General features: G+C 49.8%; 2 protein-coding genes across 2 annotated transcripts in view; both read right to left on the reverse strand.

Moving 5' to 3' along the window:
• The window catches only part of Slc7a9 (solute carrier family 7 (amino acid transporter light chain, bo,+ system), member 9), a 12050-nt gene extending 6660 nt beyond the window's left edge, over positions 1-5390 (reverse strand). Inside the window, exons 1-8 of the mRNA XM_013026158.1 lie at positions 5331-5390; positions 4227-4339; positions 2961-3108; positions 2458-2700; positions 1756-1881; positions 1010-1109; positions 437-481; positions 63-186 (exon numbers count right to left, since the gene is read on the reverse strand). Of these exons, the coding sequence (XP_012881612.1) occupies positions 63-186; positions 437-481; positions 1010-1109; positions 1756-1881; positions 2458-2700; positions 2961-3108; positions 4227-4339; positions 5331-5376 (945 nt within the window). The 5' untranslated portion in view covers positions 5377-5390. The remainder of the gene's footprint in view (positions 1-62; positions 187-436; positions 482-1009; positions 1110-1755; positions 1882-2457; positions 2701-2960; positions 3109-4226; positions 4340-5330) is intronic.
• Positions 5391-6705: 1315 nt separating this feature from the next.
• Cep89 (centrosomal protein 89kDa) overlaps positions 6706-19081 on the reverse strand; it is a 45712-nt gene continuing 33336 nt past the window's right edge. The window contains exons 7-20 of the mRNA XM_013026159.1: positions 18822-18864; positions 17583-17819; positions 16745-16890; positions 15960-16010; positions 15010-15093; positions 14224-14324; positions 13511-13626; positions 12866-13046; positions 12231-12398; positions 10785-10926; positions 9350-9519; positions 7806-8019; positions 7074-7148; positions 6706-6768 (exon numbers count right to left, since the gene is read on the reverse strand). Of these exons, the coding sequence (XP_012881613.1) occupies positions 6706-6768; positions 7074-7148; positions 7806-8019; positions 9350-9519; positions 10785-10926; positions 12231-12398; positions 12866-13046; positions 13511-13626; positions 14224-14324; positions 15010-15093; positions 15960-16010; positions 16745-16890; positions 17583-17819; positions 18822-18864 (1791 nt within the window). The remainder of the gene's footprint in view (positions 6769-7073; positions 7149-7805; positions 8020-9349; positions 9520-10784; positions 10927-12230; positions 12399-12865; positions 13047-13510; positions 13627-14223; positions 14325-15009; positions 15094-15959; positions 16011-16744; positions 16891-17582; positions 17820-18821; positions 18865-19081) is intronic.

The following is a 19081-nucleotide window of genomic DNA, read 5'->3' on the forward strand; positions in this document are numbered from 1 at the left end:
CGTCCAGCCCACGGCTGTGGGGGTCGCCTGGCCCAGGCCTCCCCTCATCTGCCTACACTCACCACGGCCACGGCCTGGGACTGCAGCAGCTCCGTGGGGGTCATCACCGTGAAGTAGGAGACGTTCATGAGGATGTAGCACACCATCACCAGAGGGATCCCCAGGATAATGGCCAGGGGCAGGTTTCTGGGAGGGACAGTGCCGGAGGTCACCGGGAGGCTGGTGAGGTGGCCACATTCACCCAGTCCTTCTCCTCCCCCCTCCCTCCCCCCTCACCACCACCCGCCTTGCAGGGTGGCCGGGGCCCCGAGGCCTTGGCCGGGCCACAGCCGAGCCCAGCAGGCATGGGAGGCCGGGAGCTGGCAACCTCAGGTGTGAGCCGTGGGCACCGGCCGCCCATGCTTTCTGTGTTTTTGTTTTGCTGCAGCATTCTTACCTGTAAGGATTTCTAAGTTCTTCCGTGATGTAATTGAGTTGGTTCCTTGAGAAAGAAAAAGAAGATGGGAGACACGTGACTTTGTTGGCTACGCCTGTGGGATGCGGGATGGGATGATAGATGTTGGCCTCCACCATCCTCCAGCCAGGGCCACCCTCCATGTGAGGACCTCCCGCAGGATCACTTCTTCCTAGGAAGCCAACTTGGTGGTGGGAGCAGAGGCCTGCCAAGAGCCCATTTATCTGCAACCTGGTCAAGTCTTTGTCTCCAGGATTTCCAAGAATATCTGGAGTAGACCACCCCAGTTGCCTCTAATTCACCAAAACCTGTTATTTGCTGATAGTGGATCTAGCTGGGACCTTACTACTGCCGCCCACAGGGCACTGCCGGGAACTGCAGCCATAGTCAGGCCTGGGAAAGGAGCCCAAGGTGTCTCGATATGGGTTGGGGTCACAGGGAAAAATAACAGTCAGGGGTTGTACACTTCAAAAAAGAAAGAGGTGATGAGGAATTTGTGGGTCACAGAAAAAAACCTCACCCAGAAGCCGACTGGGAGTCTTGGGAGATCCTTACCATCCATCGTATGCCCACAGGCCATTGTAAAATGCCAGGCTGATGGCACCCACTGATGTCTGTGTTCCGGAAAAAGAATTTTCAAAATTCTTTGTATTTCCTGGAATTAAGCCAGACAGAGAAGAGTGGATACCAGCTATCAGATTTCAACTTTGCGTTCAAAAAAAAAGTCAGGTGCTGGTGGCTCACACCTGTAAGCCCAACTCCTCAGGAGTCTGTGACATCTGCAATTCACTATCAAAAAGTTGGAAGTGGGGCTGTGGCTCAAAATGGTAGAACGAAGAGACAGAGCCCAGGCCTTGAGTTCAAGCCTTGGTCTTGGCACACAAAACAAGTGTTAGCCTAATCTCTTCCACCCTGGCAGCCACGCCACTATCTTAGGTCCCAAAATCTGGTGACACAGGCCCTTCCCTGAAATTAGCTGACTCTGGCCTTATCTTACCAGCTGAAGCCATAAACCTTAGCCCTGCCACCACAAAATCCCCGCCCTAAAGCCACATAAACCCCCTTGCTCCAGGACAAGGGCTGTCCCTGCCCAGGAGGGCCAGCCTGTCAGCTTGCTGACAATAACCTTTGCTGTACGTGACTCAATGTCCCCGTGGTCTTCCGGGCTTAGTCTTTCAACAAGTACTGTACAAATACTAAACAGCTGGGCAGCTTCAGATTCTTTCTAGAACATAAACTTGCTGACAAGACTGCTCCAGAAGAGGAGCAGCCTCCCCACCCTCCCCCAGGCCACAAGTCACCTTGGGCCAGGAGGACAATCCCACTGATGATGATGATAGCAACGATGACTAGCTTGGCCGCGGTGAAGATGTTCTGGACGTAGCTCCCGAGGCGCACACTCAGGGCGTTGACCGTGGTGATGAGCCCTGGGGAGGGGAGGGGTGGGGTGGGCAGAGGGCAGTCCAAGGTCACGGTTTCTATTCACCTGCCCCTCCTCTCACCCCTCCCCTCCCTACTCAGGTTCCGACAGCAAACAAGGAAGTTCATTAATGGCCTTTTGAAAGGCACAGATGGAACAGGAAGCAGGTGGCTACCACCTAGTTACGCAGAAGGCTGAGATCCAGAGCATTGCCGTTTAGAGTTATCAGAGGAAGAAAAATAGCCCAGATTCCATCACCCAACTGACCAGCAAAATGTCAGAGTGGAGGCATGGATCAAGTGGTAGAGTGTCATCCATAAACAAGCTGAGAATGGGCGACCCTTAATTCACACACACACACACACACACACACACACACAGAGAAAGCAGCCTTAGGGATTCACAGCCTCACTGGCTGAAGGCTAAGAAGCCAGGCCTTCAGCCCAGGCCCCTTGAGGGGCCTGGGGATTTTCCACACCTGCCCACTTAGCCTCTTTTTAGGGAGGCTGAGGCCAGAGCCCCTTGTCTCTGGCTGTGCTGGGTGTCCTCAACTCCTGTCCCAGAACTCGGGCTGGGTACTCACAGATGGCGGCAGCAGCGAGACATTTCACAACCACATTGGGTGGCTGACAGCCCGAGTAGAAGGCGGCACACACGTACTCGGAGAAACTGAGGCAGATGATGGCGAAGGACGTGGGCTTTGTGACCATCAGGCTGGTCCAGGAGAACAGGTAAGCGGGAATGGGGCCAAAGGCCTCCATCAGGTAGGGGTACTCGCCCCCCGACTTGGTGATCATTGTGCCCAGCTCGGCATAGCACAGAGCGCCTGGAACACGGGGGAAGACAGGCTTGTGAGGTACCCACTCTCTCCCTGACATTTTCCCTCGAGGCTGGTGCTCTACCACTTGAGCCACAGTTCTACTTCTGGCTTTGGAGGTAGGAATCTCTCAGACTTGTCTGGGAACCTGGATCCTCAGAACTCAGCCTCCTGAGTAGCTGGGATTACAGGTGTGCACCCCTGGCGCCTGCCTTATTCCTGCATGGGACAGAGGGTGTTGCCATGCCTCGGGGCAGGGGTCTCAGTACCTAGTGTTGCCAGAACCCCGCAGGCAGCCCATATGACCAGGCAGGGCCCCACGGCCTCCGTGTTGCTGAGCACAGATTTGGGGGAGATGAAGATTCCGGAGCCGATGATGGTGCCCACGATGATGCAGACACCGCTGAGCAGGCCCACCTAGGTGCGGGAGAAGGAAGGTGCTCACAGGGCCTGGCACCCACCTCTGGCAGTGTGTCCAGTGGCCCTCTGAGGGCCTCCCGTCCCTGACTTGTCCTTCCTGGCATCATTCCTGAAACTTCAATGGTATTTAGTCAATGGATCCAACAAGTCAGCTATGCCTGCGATGCTAGCAGGGAAACACACAAGTGGACCTCGTGTGTGTGTGCGCATGAACTTCAAGTCAGAGAAAAAAAAAATCACAGCTGAGGAGGGTGGCACATGCCTGTAATTCCAGCAAAGGGAGGCAGAGGCCGGGAGGATTCTGAGTTCCAGGACAACCTGGGCTACACAGTGAATTTTTTAGGCCAACCCTGGGCAAAGTTGCTTGGATAAAAAATAAAAAGCCAGGCATCAGTAGCTCACACATCATCCTAGCTACTCAGGAGGCTGAGATCTGAGGATTGAGGTTTGAAACCAGCCTGAGCAGGAAAGTCCAGGAAAATCTTAACTCTTTTTTAACCACTACAAAGCTGGAAGTGGAGCTGTGGCTCAAGTGGTAGAGCACCAGCCTTGAGCACAAAAGTTAAGGGACAGTAGTCAGGTCCTGGTACAAGAAAAGGGGGAGAGCTGTTTCTAGAGTGGTAGAGTGCTTGTCCAATGTGCGCCAGGCCTGAGCACTGCAAAAGGAAAGAAAGAGAACAAGAGAGAAAGATGGAAGGTGGGGGGGGGTAGGGAAATGAATAAAGAAAGGAAAAAAGAAAGAAGGAAGGGAAGGAGACAAGTTCCAAGAGCCAGTGACTACCACCACTTGTGGTTCACTCCTATAATCTTAGCTGCTCACGAGGCTGAGATCTGATGATTATAGTTCAAAGCCAGCCCAGACAGTCTCACATCCAATCAGCCACCAAAAACCCAGAAATGGAGCTGTGATTCAAGTGGTAGAGCTCCGGCTTTGAGCAGAAGCAGCTCAGAGACAACACCTAGGCCCTGAGTTCAAGCCACAGTACAACCATAAAAAAGCCGGGGGACAAAACCCCCAAATATCATGTGCTTTGTCTTTTTTGGGTCACTAGGATTTAGTGGGGACTCTGCAGGGGACTGCGCAGCACCTCCCCCACCCCTGGATCCCCAATTACCTCTTTCTGGAGATTCGTAGTCTTGGGTCCATTGTTCTGGACTGACTTCTCCTCCTTGGTCCGTTTCCAAAGGCTGGCCTCCCCCATCGCGTCCTCCTTCTGCTTCCAGGAGGCTGCAAGAAGGGCATGGGCTAAATCTGAATTCAGCGAAAGCCGACGGGATGCCCAGAGCCGGGGCACCGGGGTGGCAGGCTGCTGCCAAAAGCTCTTGTTTGAGAGCAACACTTGCTTGAGGTCAGACTTGCAGGTGTACTTTGCTCAGCTGCAGGATAAAATCCTGTCAGCAAGATTATTCACGGCCATGGGAAAGCCTGTCTGGTCTTTGCAGAGTTCAGGTGCTCATACAGCGCCCTTCCCATTGGGCCCTCAGCTTCCTGAAGTCCGGGGTTTGCAATCTTCAACGGTGACTCATCCTAGCTCCATGGCCCAGATTGTTTTCAAAAGGTTAAAAAAAAAAAAAGTATTTTAGCTGAGTAAGGTGGAACACACCTACAATCCCAGCATTTGGGAGGCTGAGGCAAGAGGATTGAGAGTTCAACTCTAAATCAGACGCTGATGGCTCACTCCTGTAATCTTAGCTACACGGGAGGCTGAGATCTGAGAATCAGGGTTCAGCGCCAGCCCAGGCATGAAAGTCTGTGAGCTTCTGATCTTCAGTTAACCAGCAAATGCCAGAAGGAGAGCTGTGGCAGAGCACCAGCCTTGAGTAAAATGGACAGATCTCAGGCCATGAGTTCAAGCCCCAATGTAATCACCAAAACAAAAAACCCCATAAGAATAAAAAACCAAAACAAAAGCCCAAACACGCCAGAACCCAATCAACTAAAACTACGTAAAAGCATCCTGGAATATACAGAATTAAACCTAAAATCAGGAATGGATTTTTCTTTCATTCCTCCCAAAGTCTAAGGTAGCCCTCACACACACATCTACGGAGTGAGACAGCTTGTTTTCTTTTGAGTGGGTCAAGGAAAGGGGAGGAAAAAGTTGCCATGGAAAGCAATTTAAGGCAGAGCCCCATCTCTAAGGAATGCCCCAGGTCAGGAGTGCAGGGAGCATCACCCGCTCCCCCTCCTCACCCCCCCACCCCAAGCCCAGCCTTACCTTTCTCCCTTGACTCTGTGATGGCTGAAGAGCTGAGCCTTGGCATCTGCACCCCCAGGAGAGGGCAATGCCTTGTGCCCAGGAGTGAAGGAAGCCAGCAGGTACAGAGTTCGTGGAGGGTAATTATTAAACACGTCTTGCTTTAAGCAAGTGAGACATACATTCTCCATATCCCTGAAGAAGCCAGGAAAGTAGGACTCTTGCCAAGAAATATTTTATTTGGGTCTAAAAAAAATTAAAAGATACATCGTGTGTGTGTGTGTGTGTGTGTGTGTGAGAGAGAGAGAGAGAGAGAGAGAGATCTTCCAAGAGGTAAGATTTATACTGGCAAAGAAAAAAATCTTACTTGTTTTTCTCTTGGGGGATTAAGAGATAAACTTTGGAACCAGGAATTTTACTACTTTAATAAACTATATTGTTAAGTCAAGCCAGCTCCAATGGTAACGTGTTTACGTAATGTAGTTTTCTTCCCCAGGTAAGCCATTCTTTCCAAAAGTCTAGTGGTGTCCAGTGCTGGTGGCTCATGCCTGGCTCGTACCTGTCATCCTAGCAACTTAGGAGGCTGACATGTGAGAAGTGAGGTTCGAAGCCAGCCAGTGTGGGAAAGTTCATGACACTCTTATCTCCACCAGAAAGCTGGAAGTGGTGGTGTGGCCCATGTGGTAGAGCACCAGCCTAGAGTGAAAAAACCCTCAGGAAGAGTGCCCAGGTCCTGAGTTCAAGTCCTCTGGCATGTACATACAAAAAAATTCTGGTTGTTGGAGCAGGTGGGGGAAGGGGAGCCTCTACTCCCAAAATGCAGGAGCGTCAGGGCTGGGAAGATGGCTCAGTGGTAGAGCGCCTTACATGCCTGAGGCCCTGGGTTTGATTCATCAGCACCACATAAGCAAAAGGAAAAAGCCGGAGTGGTGCTGTGGCTCAAGTGGTAGAGTGCTAGCCTTAAGCTGAAGAGCTGAGGGACAGTGCCCAGGCCCAGAGTTCAGGCCCCATGACCAGACCCACAAAACAAACAAACCAAAATAAGCACCCAGGCCCGGGCATGCCCCACGCATCAGCACCGGCAGCCTTGTTCACTCATGGGGTCTTTTAAAGATCAAGGACCCAGTCCAGTGCTGGTGGTTCAGACCTATCATCCCCACTACTAGGAGTCTGAGATCTGAGGATCACAGTTTGAAGCCAGCTCAAGCAGGAAAATCCCCGAAATTCTTATCTCTGATTAACACCAAAAAAGTCAAAAGTGGTACTGTGGCTTGAGTGGAAGAGCACTAGCCTTGAGCAACAAAGCTCAAGGACAATGCCCAGGTTCTGAATTCAAGCCCCAGAACCAACAAAATCTAGAAATAAACAATAAAACTCCAGGACCAAGTTCACTGGACTACAGAATGGAGAGGACATCAGAGTTGTCATCTGCTCCACGATCACATGTCCCACGGGGCAACTGAGGCCCAGAGGGAGCCCGAATTGTGAAAGCAGGGGCCAGCAAGGCGTCTCCACAGGGGGTGGGTGAAGGGACACAGCACTGCAGGGCAGGCAGCTTTCTTGTTTTGTTTTTGGGTCAGGTCGTGGGGCCTGAATTCTGGGCCTGAGCGCTGTCCCTCAGCTCTTCAGCTCAAGGCTAGCGCTCTACCACTTGAGCCACAACGCCACTTCCGGCTTTTTTCTTTTTGCTTATGTGGTGCTAAGGAATCGAACTCAGGGCCTCAGGCATGCAAGTGCAAGCGCTCTACCACTGAGCCACCATACCAGCCCGCAGGCAGCTTTCTTGATGCAGACAGCCTGGCTGTCCTGGAGTTTGCCATAATCCTTCATCTCAGGCAACTAAGGCAGAAGGGTTGCAAGGTCAAGGGCAGCCTGGCATTGACCCTGTTTCAAAAACTCACAGGTGGCTGGCATCAGTGGCTCACATCTGTAATCCTAGTTATTCAGGAGGCTGAGATCTGAGGACTGCAATTCAAAGCCAGCCGGGGCAGGAAAGTCTGTGATATTCTTGTCTCCAATGAACCATCAAAAACTGGAGCCGTGGCCTCAAGTGGTAGAGTAACCAGTCTTCAGGGAAAATTCTAAGGGACAGTGCCCACGCTCTGAGTTCAAATCCCAGAACAGGCACCCACACAAAAACAAAACCTTTAAGGGCAGCTGGTGGCTCACTCCCGTAATCCTAGCTACTCAGGAGGCCGAGATAGGAGGATCACAATTTAAAGCCAGCCGCCGGGGCAATAAAATCCATGAAACTCTTATCTCCAATGAACCAGTAAAAACAAACAAACAAAAAAAAACAAACAGGAGTAGTAGTTTGAGTGGTAAGAGCTTCAGCTTTGAGGAGAACACGCTAAGGGACAGAGCCCAGGCCCTGAGTTCAAGCTCCAGGATAGGCACACACACAAAAAGAACAATTCCATGTCTGAGATAGTTTATTTCTACTGGCCTGCAGCTCTCGGTGGCTTCTGATTGTGCTCTGGTCTTGGCCTAGCCCACGGGCTCCCACATGCTGTGGTGGGTGGCAGGGACAGGAAGCTGCACATCACAGTAGCTGAAACTGGAGCAGTCCAGCAGGCCCGGGTCCAGGCAGGGGCCCCGGCCAGCTCTGGGGGAGGCCCGCACACCTGCCCTTTCCTGGAGGAGTTCACGCATCCTGCGGTTTTCTTTGAACGTGGATTCCCACACGATTTCAAGTTCGCCTTCCATGTCTCTTTAATAAGATAAACACAAAATCAAGGGCAAGTTAAAATTAGCACCATTTATGAGAAATACGGACAGGGTGCGGTGGCTCACACCCATAACCCTGGCAACCCCAGGAGGTGGAGGTTGGGAGGATCTTGGTCTGAGGTCCGCTTGTGCCAAAAAGGTGAGAACCCCAGCTCCACATACAGCTCAGTGTGGACCTATCATCCTAGCTACTGGGGAGGTGCAGTTGGGAGGGGTGGGGTCTGATGCTGGCCGCAGTGAGACTCTACCTGCAAAACAACTCATAGCCAGAAAGGGCTGTGGGCAAGAGGGCTCAAGTGGCCCAGAGCTCCACTGCTGGCTTTTTGCTGGCTAGCTGGAGGTAAGCGTCTCTTGGATTGGTCTGCCTGGGCCCGAGGCAGCTGGAAAGGTCTCAGGATACTGAGGTGTCATATAGGAATAAGGGCTCTACCTCAAAAGGCCAAGCTTACATCTGCAGAAAGACATGCTACTGACAAGAAAACAAGCAAGCATGTGCGTTGGATGGGCAGTCTGCCCAGGTTTTACCTCTAGAAAGCAGTACTGCCCTTTATTCTGATTGGTTCAATCTTGTGTGACTGGCCCCTTTGAAATGGGTTAAAAGTTTATACAACCAGAACCAGGATATCTGGCCAAAGTAGGAACTTGTCAGAAAAACAATTCCTACTCAGCTGGCATTCCACCACTTGAGCCACACTGCCAGCCCTGGGAAAAACAACTCTCCTAACAGCATATGGTTTATCTAAAAATAGCTCTTGTTGTGGACTGCTGGTGGCTCACGCCTATCATCCCAGCTACTCAGGAGGTTGAGATCTGAGAATCATGGTTCAAAACCAGCCTGGGCAGGAAAGTCTGTGAAACACTTATCTCCACTAAACTATTCAAAAGGCTTAAAGTAGAGCTGTGGCTCAAGTGGTAGGGCTCTATCCTTGACCAAAAGATGCTTGGGGACTAAGCCCAGGCCCAGAGTTCAAAAGCCCTGGGTTCGGTGTGCCTGGGCTCACACATAAACACACACACATACACAATAGTGTGGTGCATATGTCAAACAACCACTTCCATAGACAAGATTCTATGCTTTGAACTGTAATCCTTAAATCTCAGTCTCCTGAGTAGCCTGGATTACAGAGGGAGCACCAGTACCCAACCCCTTGATTAGATTTCATGGGAATACTTCTTATGGGAAGGAGTTTAGACACGTGAATCACTGATGCTTTTTTTGTTTTAGAACCAATCAAAGCCAGGCAGTCTGAATTAGAAGAGGAGAAAGTGGGAAGGCACACTGGGCGTGGTGTGGCTCCTGTGCTGTGACCCACCTCTTCTGCTGCAGCGCCTGGTCCAGCACCTCTTGCTTGTCCTGTAACATCTGCTGCAGATACCCCAGCTCCTGCTGGTACCGGGCCGCCTTGCCTGCGAAGTCCTCCTCCTGCTGCGTCAGCAGGTGGCTGATGTCCTCCAGCCGCAGGGCTGCCTGCTTCTTGTAGCCCTGGGGAGGAAGGGGGGCTCTGTGAGCAGGGAGTGCAGCCTCCGCCATGTTCCTGCTTGCCCCTGGCCTGGCAGGGTCTCACATCATTAAGACTGGCACAGGGAGGGCAAATTTGGATCTTAGGAGCCGGGTGCTGGGGGCTCAGGCCTGTCCTCCTGACTACTCAGGAGGCTGAGATATGGAGGATTGTGGTTTGAAGCCAGAGAGTCAACTCCATCTCCAGTGACCAACAAAGTCAGGAGGCGTGGCTCAAATGGCAGAGCACATGTCTAGCAAGTGCAAGGCCCTGTCTATCTGAATTCAATTCTCAGTATGTGTGTGCATGCATGTTTGTGTGTATATATGCCTACATACATGTGTACACATGTGTGTGTTTATCACAAATACATATATGTGTGTGTGTGTGTATATATATATATATATATATATATATATATATATATATAAACATATGTATTTTTTCCCAGGTAAAACCACTCTATTTTGCAGTGTTAGGAACTAAACCCAAGGCCTCCAGAAACTTGAGCAAGTTGTATTTTTTTCCCAATGGTGGTCATGGGATTTGAACTCAGGGCCTGGGTGCTGCGCTGAGCTCTTCAGCTCAAGGCTAGCCCTCTACCACTTGAAGCCACAGTGCCACTTCTGGTTTTCAGGTGGTTCCTTGGAGATAAGAGTATTGCAGACTGTCCTGCCAAGTGTAAGAACAGAATGGGTTACGAGGTTGGAATGGAGCCTGGTCAGCACTCAGCAGGCTGAGAACTGGACCCTGGAAAGGTGGAAACAGACAAGGTAAGAGACATGTCTAGGGCTGGTGATGTGGCTCAGTGGTAGAGCACTTGCCTAGCATGCACAAGGCCCTGGGTTCCATTCCTCAGTACCACATACACAGAAAAAGCTGGAAGTGGTGCTGTGGCTCAAGTGGTAGTGTTAGCCTTGAGCAAAAGCAGATCAGGGACAATGCCAGCCCCTGAGTTCAAGCCCCAGGTCCAGACCCAAAAAAAAAAAAAAAACAAAAAAAAAATCACATGTACAGCTGGGTGCGACTGGCACACACCTCTTATTTTAGCTACTCAGAAGGCTGAGATATGAGAGGATCAGGTTCAAAGCCAGCCTGGGCAGGAACTCATGTCCAATGAGCCACCAAAAAGCTCAAGGAAAGCATCCAGGCTCTGAGTTCAAGCATTAAGACTGGCACAAAACAAAACAAAAAATCCTATTTCCATTTTACTTTGCTGTTAATGTAAGGTTACACTGAGGAAACTTACCAAATGTTTGAGGCCATCTCGTTCCTGGGCTAGATTCTCTGTCAAAGTAATGAGGTTGGCCAAGTAGTTATGAGCACAGAGTTCGTTCTTCAAGGCTTTTTCTGCATGCTTTTTGAGAGAGTCAATTTTCTTCTGGTATTTCCTAAATGGTTTCAAATGGGGAAACACAAACTGGTCAGTGTGCACAGCCAGGGCTCAGGGAAGTGCTGTATTACAAAACAGCAAGCATGCTCACATTTAAATGCGCCTCTCAGCTGGGAGCCTGTAGCTCATGCCTGTAATCTTAGCTACTCCAGAGGCTCAGATCTGAGGATCTAGGGAGGAAAGTCTGTGAGACTCTTATCTTTACTTAACCACCAAAAAGCTGGAAGTGAAGGTGTGTCTCAGGTAGTAGAGTGGCAGCCTTGAGCGGGAAAGCCTAAGCAGGCATGTGTGAGGTCCTGAGTTCAAGCCCCAGTATGGCACAAGCAAATATTCTTTTTGAGGCTGAATAGCTCAGAGTGAGATCTTGTCTAGCATCATGAGGTCCTCTGTTTGTAATTGAACAAAACAAACACATAAAAAAATTTAAAAAACTGCTCTGCTCGGCAACTTAAGTCTATTATGTTTCAAGGTAAACAGAAGGAAATTAATTGGCTGGGACTCATAATTATTGAGTCCCAACAAATTAATAGGATTTGCAATAAGCCTGCCAGTTCACAGGTTAGTATTATTCTATTGATTCTTTTGGTTGACATTCTGAAAGATATTTGTGCAAAAAGGGAGTCCAAAGTACACTTGGGGGACACAGTAAACTTGTAAAGGTCCCTGAGTCTCACGGCCCATGGTGTGACATGTAGCCATATATGAAGTACAGATTGGAACTCAGGACCTCACCATCTCCCTTGGCTTTTTTCAGTAACAGCTGAAGCTCTACCACTTGAGCCATGCTTCCAGTTCCAGGTATTTTGCTGGCTAACTGAAGATTTGTCTGCCCAGGCTGGCTTGGAACTGAGATTCTCAGACCTCAAGCCTCTTGATGAGTTTAGATTACAGGCATGAGGGCTGGGAAGGTGGCTTAGTGGTAGAGTACTTGCCTAGCATGCATGAAGCCCTGGCTTTGATTCCTCAGTACCGCACACACAGAAAAAGCTGGAAATGGTGCTGTGGCTCAAGTGGTAGAGTGCTAGCCTTGAACAAAAGAAGCCCAAGGACAGTGCCCAGGCTCTGTGTTCAAGCCCCAGGACTGGCAAAAAAAAAGAAAGAAAGAAAAAAAGATTACAGACATGAGCCACCAGTGCCTGGCTGTATTTAATATTTTGGTTCCCACTCATCTTGGCTACCCTTTCCATTCGATCAGAAAAATGAGTGAGAAAAGAAATACAGTGGGAGATTCTTCATGCTTGGCTTTTTTCTTTAAATATTGAGAAATGGAAGAGCTCAGGAGAAAGCACATCTGGAGAGAACCTGTTTTTCTTCTGCGCCTGCTCCAGGTTGGCCTGAAGTGCTTTGTTCCTAGAGGCCCAGCTCTTCTTTTCTAACAACAGACTCTTGTTCTGCACCTGCAGGACCGTCAGCTTCTCCATCAGCTCCTCCAGCTCAGCCCGCTCCTTCTCTTCCTCCTTCTGCAGCTGGCTGGAGGACAAAGAACATGCAGGCATAATTAGCTGAGCACCGTTGCCTGTCATCCTAGCTACTCAGGAGGCTGAGTTCTGAGGATTGTGGTTTGAAGCCAGGCTGGGCAGAAAAGTACATGAGACTCTTATCTCCAAAGAACTGCCAAAAAAGCCAAAAGTGGAGCTGTGGCTCAAGTGGTAGAGCATTAATATTGAGTAAAAAAAAAAAAAAAAGCTCAGGGACACTGTCCAGGCCCTGAGTTCAAATTCGAGACCAGCACAAAATAAACAAACAAGTAAATAAATGAAATAAAATAGCTGTTATTCTTACTCTCACATACCTGGCTTGTAGGTTAAAAAAATCATCAGGGATAGAAACCTAGAAACTATTGGATATACACGGCAGGACTGAGCGACCCCTGTCCACTCTGCCTTTAAACATACATGGGAACTCCTTTCCACTCACTGGAGACTCTACCTCCTTACCTCTGTAATTCGTTTACGATGGAGGTATGCAGGTCCATGGCAATCTTGCTGTCCAGGTCTGTTTTGAGCTCTTGGCAGGTGGCCTGCAACGCCTCCAGCTGCTCCTTGCTTTCTGTCAGCTCCTTCTCCTGGCTTTGAGACTTCATCTCCAGCAGCATGAGTTGTTTAGTCAGCTTAGACACTGAGAAGCAAGAGAAAGATAAAGACATGGCAGGAGAAAAGACAAGAAAATGTATTAGCCGAGTGTTGTGGACTTGCCTGCAATCCAGGCACTTAAGAGGCTGAAGCAGGAGGATCAAGAGAGTTCCAGGCTAATCTGGGCTACATAAGGAGAACCTGTTTCCAAAAATCAAAACCAGCCAATCAGCCAAAACCCCTCAAGAGTACTTATTACTAGGAATCAGCTAATAAATATATACTTTCGGAATAGGTAAGGCTTTATACATAAAAACTGCTTTCCTGGTACTAAGGTTCTGCTAAATGAATGGTCCACACCACAGGACCTACACCACTGGATTCCACACTGAGAAATGAGTGGACACCATGTGGAGAGCTCACAGGAAAGCAGGCAATCATGAGGTGCGCGGCCATTCTGTGTGTGGAGGAGGGGGAAGGGTCTGCCATCCTTGCTTGGTCCCAGCTCACCTTCCTGCTGCTGCTCCTGGTGGATGTCCTGGGCTTTGTTCTCCTGGATCATCAGTTGCTCTATCAGCAACTTGTTTTCCTCCAAAACCAGCTCGGCTTGTGTCTGCAGCTGCTGCCTGTGATAATGGGTAAAAATGAACTAAGATCGCTGGGGACTGAGTGTGTAGGCATGCAAATCTCCAGATCTTTGCAACCAACCCCACATTGAATGAAGATCGTATATGTGCAATGTGAGGGGGGAGGAGGGGGAGGGGAAGTCTGAAATGGGACTCCCATGCTAAACACGTCTACACACAAACGGGGAGAGAAGGGAGGAGTACCCAATGTACACAGGACCTAGAAGCAAGTCAAAATGGCCAATCCTGATCTGATTTTTGGTGTCAGTCATTGAACTCAGGGCCTTGGCACTGTCCCTGAGCCTTTTCTGCTCCAGGCTGGTGCTCTACCACTTGAGCTATACCTCCACTTCCAGCTTTTTGCTGGATAATAGGAAATAAGAATCTCACAGATTTTTCCTGCCAGGCTGGCTTTGAACTGTGATCCTCAGATCTTAGCCTCCTGAGTAAGCTGGGATTACAGGTGTGAGCTACTCTCCCTTCAGATACCTCAGCTATGTGAAGAAAATGCATCTCTGCATTTTTACATTATTTCGTACAGCTTATCCTGGGGCCTGTGTGCTCTGGGGACAAGGGACACTCGGGGCTGACACTTGCCGTTCCACCACACTGACGACCGTGTTCTTTATCACCCGGTGCAGGCCTTCATTCTCCTCCACCACCTGCTGCACCCGCATCCTGAATGCCCGCATCTCCTCCTGAAACACGGGAGGCACCCATGCTGACTCCCCGGCACTGCCTGCAGTCCTGTCCGGCCACCCGCCCTCAGCGAGGAGCCAGGACACCTGCACACCACTGAGCACTGGGCAAAGAGCCCACTCTCTCTCCCTCCCTCCCTCCCTTCCTTGCTCCTTCTTTCCTTTCCCCCTCCCCTCCTTCCTCTTCCTTCCCTCCCTCCATTCCTCTCCCTTTTTCCTCCCTTCCTTCCTTCCTCTCCCACTTATTTATTTCTGTGCCACTGCTGGGGCCTTAAGTCAGGGTCACTTAATGGGGTCCCCAGAGGCACAGGACAACTCTTGTGCATCCCAGGCCTTCTGAGCAACAATGGCCAAGTTAGAAAGATCTTCATGGCCAGAAGCTGTCCAAAGACACGGGAAAGCAGGCAAGGACAAGTATGGTGTCAACAGCTTAAGTGGCGAACTTCCCTGGGGCCAGCAGCACCTAAGTTTACCTAAAACACACATGGCCTCTGCCTCTGACTGAACTTGTCTGCCTCTACCACTGGAGCCACATCTCTAGTTCCGGCCTTTTGCTGGTTTGTGGGAGATCAGAGTCTCATGGACCTTCCTGCAGGGGCTGGCTTCAAACAGTGATCCTCAGACCTCAGCCTCCTGATTAGCTGAGGTGACAGGTGTGAGCCACTGGTGCAAGGCTGGCCCCTACCTCAAGGGTGGCATTCAGCTGGTCCTTCTCGTTCATTCTGTCTTCATAAGCCAGCAACAGCGGTGAGAGGTACTTGATATCCACCTGAACATCACGGAGGAAAGGGGGGTTAACAGAAGCTGGGGCTGATGGCTCACAACTGCCATCCGCGTAGCTACCTGAGGGGCTGAGCTCAGGAGGATGGTGGTTCAAGGACAGCCAGGCAGAGGCATTCCATAGGCCTCCTTCAAACCCACAGCTGGTGCAGGGGCACATGTCTATCATCCCGAGCTACATGGGAAGTTGGAACCAGGAAGATCATGGTTCCAGGCCAGCCTAGGCAGAAAAGTCCACAGACCCCCATCTCCATGAGGGATGCTGGGCTTGGTGGCCCTTACCTGTGAGATTAGCAACAGTGGGCAGCTCACACTCCAGGTACCAGCTTGTGTGGAAAGCGAGACCTTATACTAAAAACAACTGCTGAGGAGCACTGCTGGACGAGTGGCTCAGGGGTAGAGTGCAGGTCTCACAAGCACAAGCCCTTGAGTTGAAGTCCCAGGACCAACTCTCAGAAAAAAAAAAAAAAAAGACGGCTAATGGAGGTCTTCAGTCTAAACCCAAGCAGAAAACTGTTTTTTCTGTGCTAGTCCTGGGGCTTGAACTTAGGACCTGGGCACTGTCCCTGAGCTTTTGTGTTCAAAGCTGGTGTTCTACCACTCTTCTGGCTTTTGGTGGTTCATTACAGCTAAGGGTCTCATAGACTTTCCTACCCAGGCTGGCTTTGAACCATGATCCTCAGATCTCAGCCTCCTGAGCAGCTAGGATGGCAGGTGTGAGCCACTGGCACTTGACCAACAGCAAACGTTATTCAAGGCAAGAAAATAAAGAGGGTTTTTTTGGGAATGGATTTCAATTATTACATAAACAGCACGCAGAAAACGCGGACCTGCAATTCAACAGCCATCTCTTACCAGCCAGGGGGGCGTGGGGCCATTTGCTGGGAGGGCACCAACGTGTGAACTCTAGAACAAAACATGGCAGACAAAATAAACTGTCCTCCTACCACTCCAAGCAATAGATTTCCTTTCTTCTTTCCCTCCCTCCCTCCCCCCCCACCTTCTCAGCAAAGGCCAGGCATCTCCGTGTCCTCTCCTGGGTTCAAGTCCCTGCTCTCTGTGGCCCAGCCTGTTGTGCATACGCCTATAAGCACAACTCCACACAGTGACACCCATGGCCATGGCTGCAGTCACAGCCTGGACCGAGGACAGCACTGACATGCAGTGCCGACTTCACATCTTGAATCTGGTATTTCTCTGTTTTAGTATCTGACAAAGGGGCTTCACCGCCTTTCTTCTGGGGAAAGAACAAAATGGGTCTGGGCCTGAGAATGACTGTTTTTGACATTAAGTGTTTTGGGTTTGCTTTTTTTTTTTGTGCTAGTCTTGGGTGTTGTCCAAGTTTTGTTTTGTTTGCTCAAGGCTGGTGCTCTACCATTTGAGCCAGAGCTCCACTTTTGGCTTTTTAGTGGTTCACTGATGATGAGAGTCTCACAGATTTTCCTACCCAGGCTGGTTTCAAATCTTGATCCTCAGACCTCAGCTTCTTCAGCAGATAAGATTACAGGTGTAAGGCACTGGCACCTGGCTCTGAATATTTTATATATAAATATAATACTGAATTGTAAAAAATAAGAAATCAGCTCAACCCTAAAGGCTGGGAGGAAGTCTGGGAGCTTTTCCTTAGTTAGAAACATTACCTCTTCCTCAGACAAATGCCTGAATTTTGTTTGGTAGCGACTCAGTTCCACGTTCAAACGATGGGCGATTATTTTCAACTGGTCATTTTCATGTTCCAGCTCTTCAATGTGCTTTCTTAGAGAAAGCAACTCAAATGTAGCAGGTACTAAAGAAAATGGCTATGATTACACCGTGACGAACAATACTGGCCAGCATTCATATAACATGCTTATCACTTTGCCTTTGTTTCCCTTCTAGGTTCACAGCGAATCTATACACAACCGCTATCAAAGTCACAAAGCTATCTGGTAAGAGAGAGCTATCTGCATGCAGAGGTTCATGCTTGTAATCCCAGCTATTTGGGAAGCTAAGATCTCAGGATCACAGTTTGAAGCCAGCCCAGGTCTGTAAGACTCTACACACACACACACACACACACACACACACACACACACACACACACACACATACACACAAACTGTAGGTAGGGTTGGGAAGGTGGCTCAGTGATAGAGTGCTTGCCTTGCATGCATGAGGCCCTAGGTTTGATTCTCAGCACCACATACGCAGAAAAGGCTGGAAGTGGCACTGTGGCTCAAGTGGTAGAGTGCTAGCCTTGAGCCAAAGAGCTGAGGGACAGTGCCCAGGCTCAGAGTTCAGGCCCCACGAATGACAAAACAAAACTGTAGGTAAAACTGTGGCTTAAGTAGTAGAGCACCAGCCTTGAGCAAAAAAGCCAAGAAAGAGCATGAGGCCCTGAGTTCAAGCCCCAGGACCAGCATAGACAAAAGAAATGATGGATAGTAATGAATCTTAAATGTGACAACATAAAATCCAGACATTCACATGAAATCTTACCTCTCAAGGCAAGGGAGGTTTCCCCGCCCTGACCAGAAGCCTGCACAGCCTCTTCTGGCCCTTGGTCACCATGTTCCAGCTTCTGAAGTTTTGATTGTAAATCTTTCACTAGTTTCTTCGTAGCCTTTAGATGAGCTCTGAGATTGTGATTTTTCATGTTCAGGTGCAAATTTTCTTCTTTCAACTCCTCAAGCTTTTCTTTGGTTATTTCTATACATCTCTGTTGTACTCGGCTAGCTAGATATGAAAAGTATGGGGGGGGTGGAGCTTAAAAGGTTGGCTGTTGGCTGTTTTACATCAAAAGCATATAATAAAGCCGGGTGCCTGTAGCTCACATGTATAATCTCAGCTACTCAGAAAGCTGAGATCTGAGGATTAAGGTTCAAAGCCAAGCCCAGCCAGAAAAATCCATGAGACTCATCTCCAATGAACCAGCAAAAAACAAAAAGCAAAAAACAAAAACATGGTCTTGCAGAAAGATGCCTAATTGCTGTTCCACGTAGGCTTGGCTCCATTTCTGCCATGCCAGCTCAGTGTTTGGTGCTGTTGGCAGGGAGAGAAACTTCTAGCCCACCAGATTCATTCTACATAGTAGAGTCTTTTTCTGGGCTGGGAATGTGGCTTAGTGGTAGAGTGCTTGCCTTGCATGCATGAAGCCCTGGATTCTGTTCCTCAGTACCACATAAACAGAAAAGGCCATGCCCCATGCTGGTGGCTCACACCTGTAATCCTAGTTACTCAGGAGGCTGAGATCTGAGGATCGAGGTTCAAAGCCAGCCCAGGCAGTAAAGTCCATGAGACTCTTGTCTCCAATAAACCACTAGAAAACAGGAAGTGGTGCTGTGGCTCAAGTGGCAGAGGGCTAGCCTTTTGTGCTAGCACAAAAGCTCAGGGACAGTGCCAAAGCCTTGAGTTCAAGCCCCAGGACTGGAAAACAAAACAAAGCTACAACAACAAATACCCTGAAAGGCACTGGAGCACCCCGACCCCCATAAAGCATCAGCACCTTAACAGAACCCTTACTTGCTCTCAGCTCCAAGTCTACCTGGACCCCAGGACCTTTGTACCTCCATGCACATGGATACCCACCACCCAATGTGGCCCCTTTTACTTTGGTCAGTTCCACAACTACTACCCATTCCCCAAGGAAGGCAGAGGGACTTCATTTGTGATCAAGGCCATTTTGGGACATGTCCTAAATGGAGTTGGTCAGTCCTGATGACCCTGGAGGGCAAGTACCTGGGGAGGGGGGTGGCTTGTCACACAATGGCGTTCTGTCATCCTGGGAAAGAAAAGAAGGAGACTGAGCAGAGTCTGAGCAACGAGTGCCAGGTGCACCTTGCCCTGCACAGTGGCTGTTCTAGCTTTAGGACCCCCCAGCTCAACCTGCAGGGTGCCCTCTGCTGGTAGCTCAGGTGATTTTTTTTCCTGTTTTAGCTTTAGGACTCCATCTCCACCTGCAGGGCGCCCTCTGCTGGTAGCTCAGGTGATTTTTTTTT

This window comes from Dipodomys ordii, unplaced genomic scaffold, assembly GCF_000151885.1.
Source record: "Dipodomys ordii isolate 6190 unplaced genomic scaffold, Dord_2.0 Scaffold92, whole genome shotgun sequence".
In the NCBI taxonomy this organism is placed as follows: Eukaryota; Metazoa; Chordata; class Mammalia; order Rodentia; family Heteromyidae; genus Dipodomys; species Dipodomys ordii.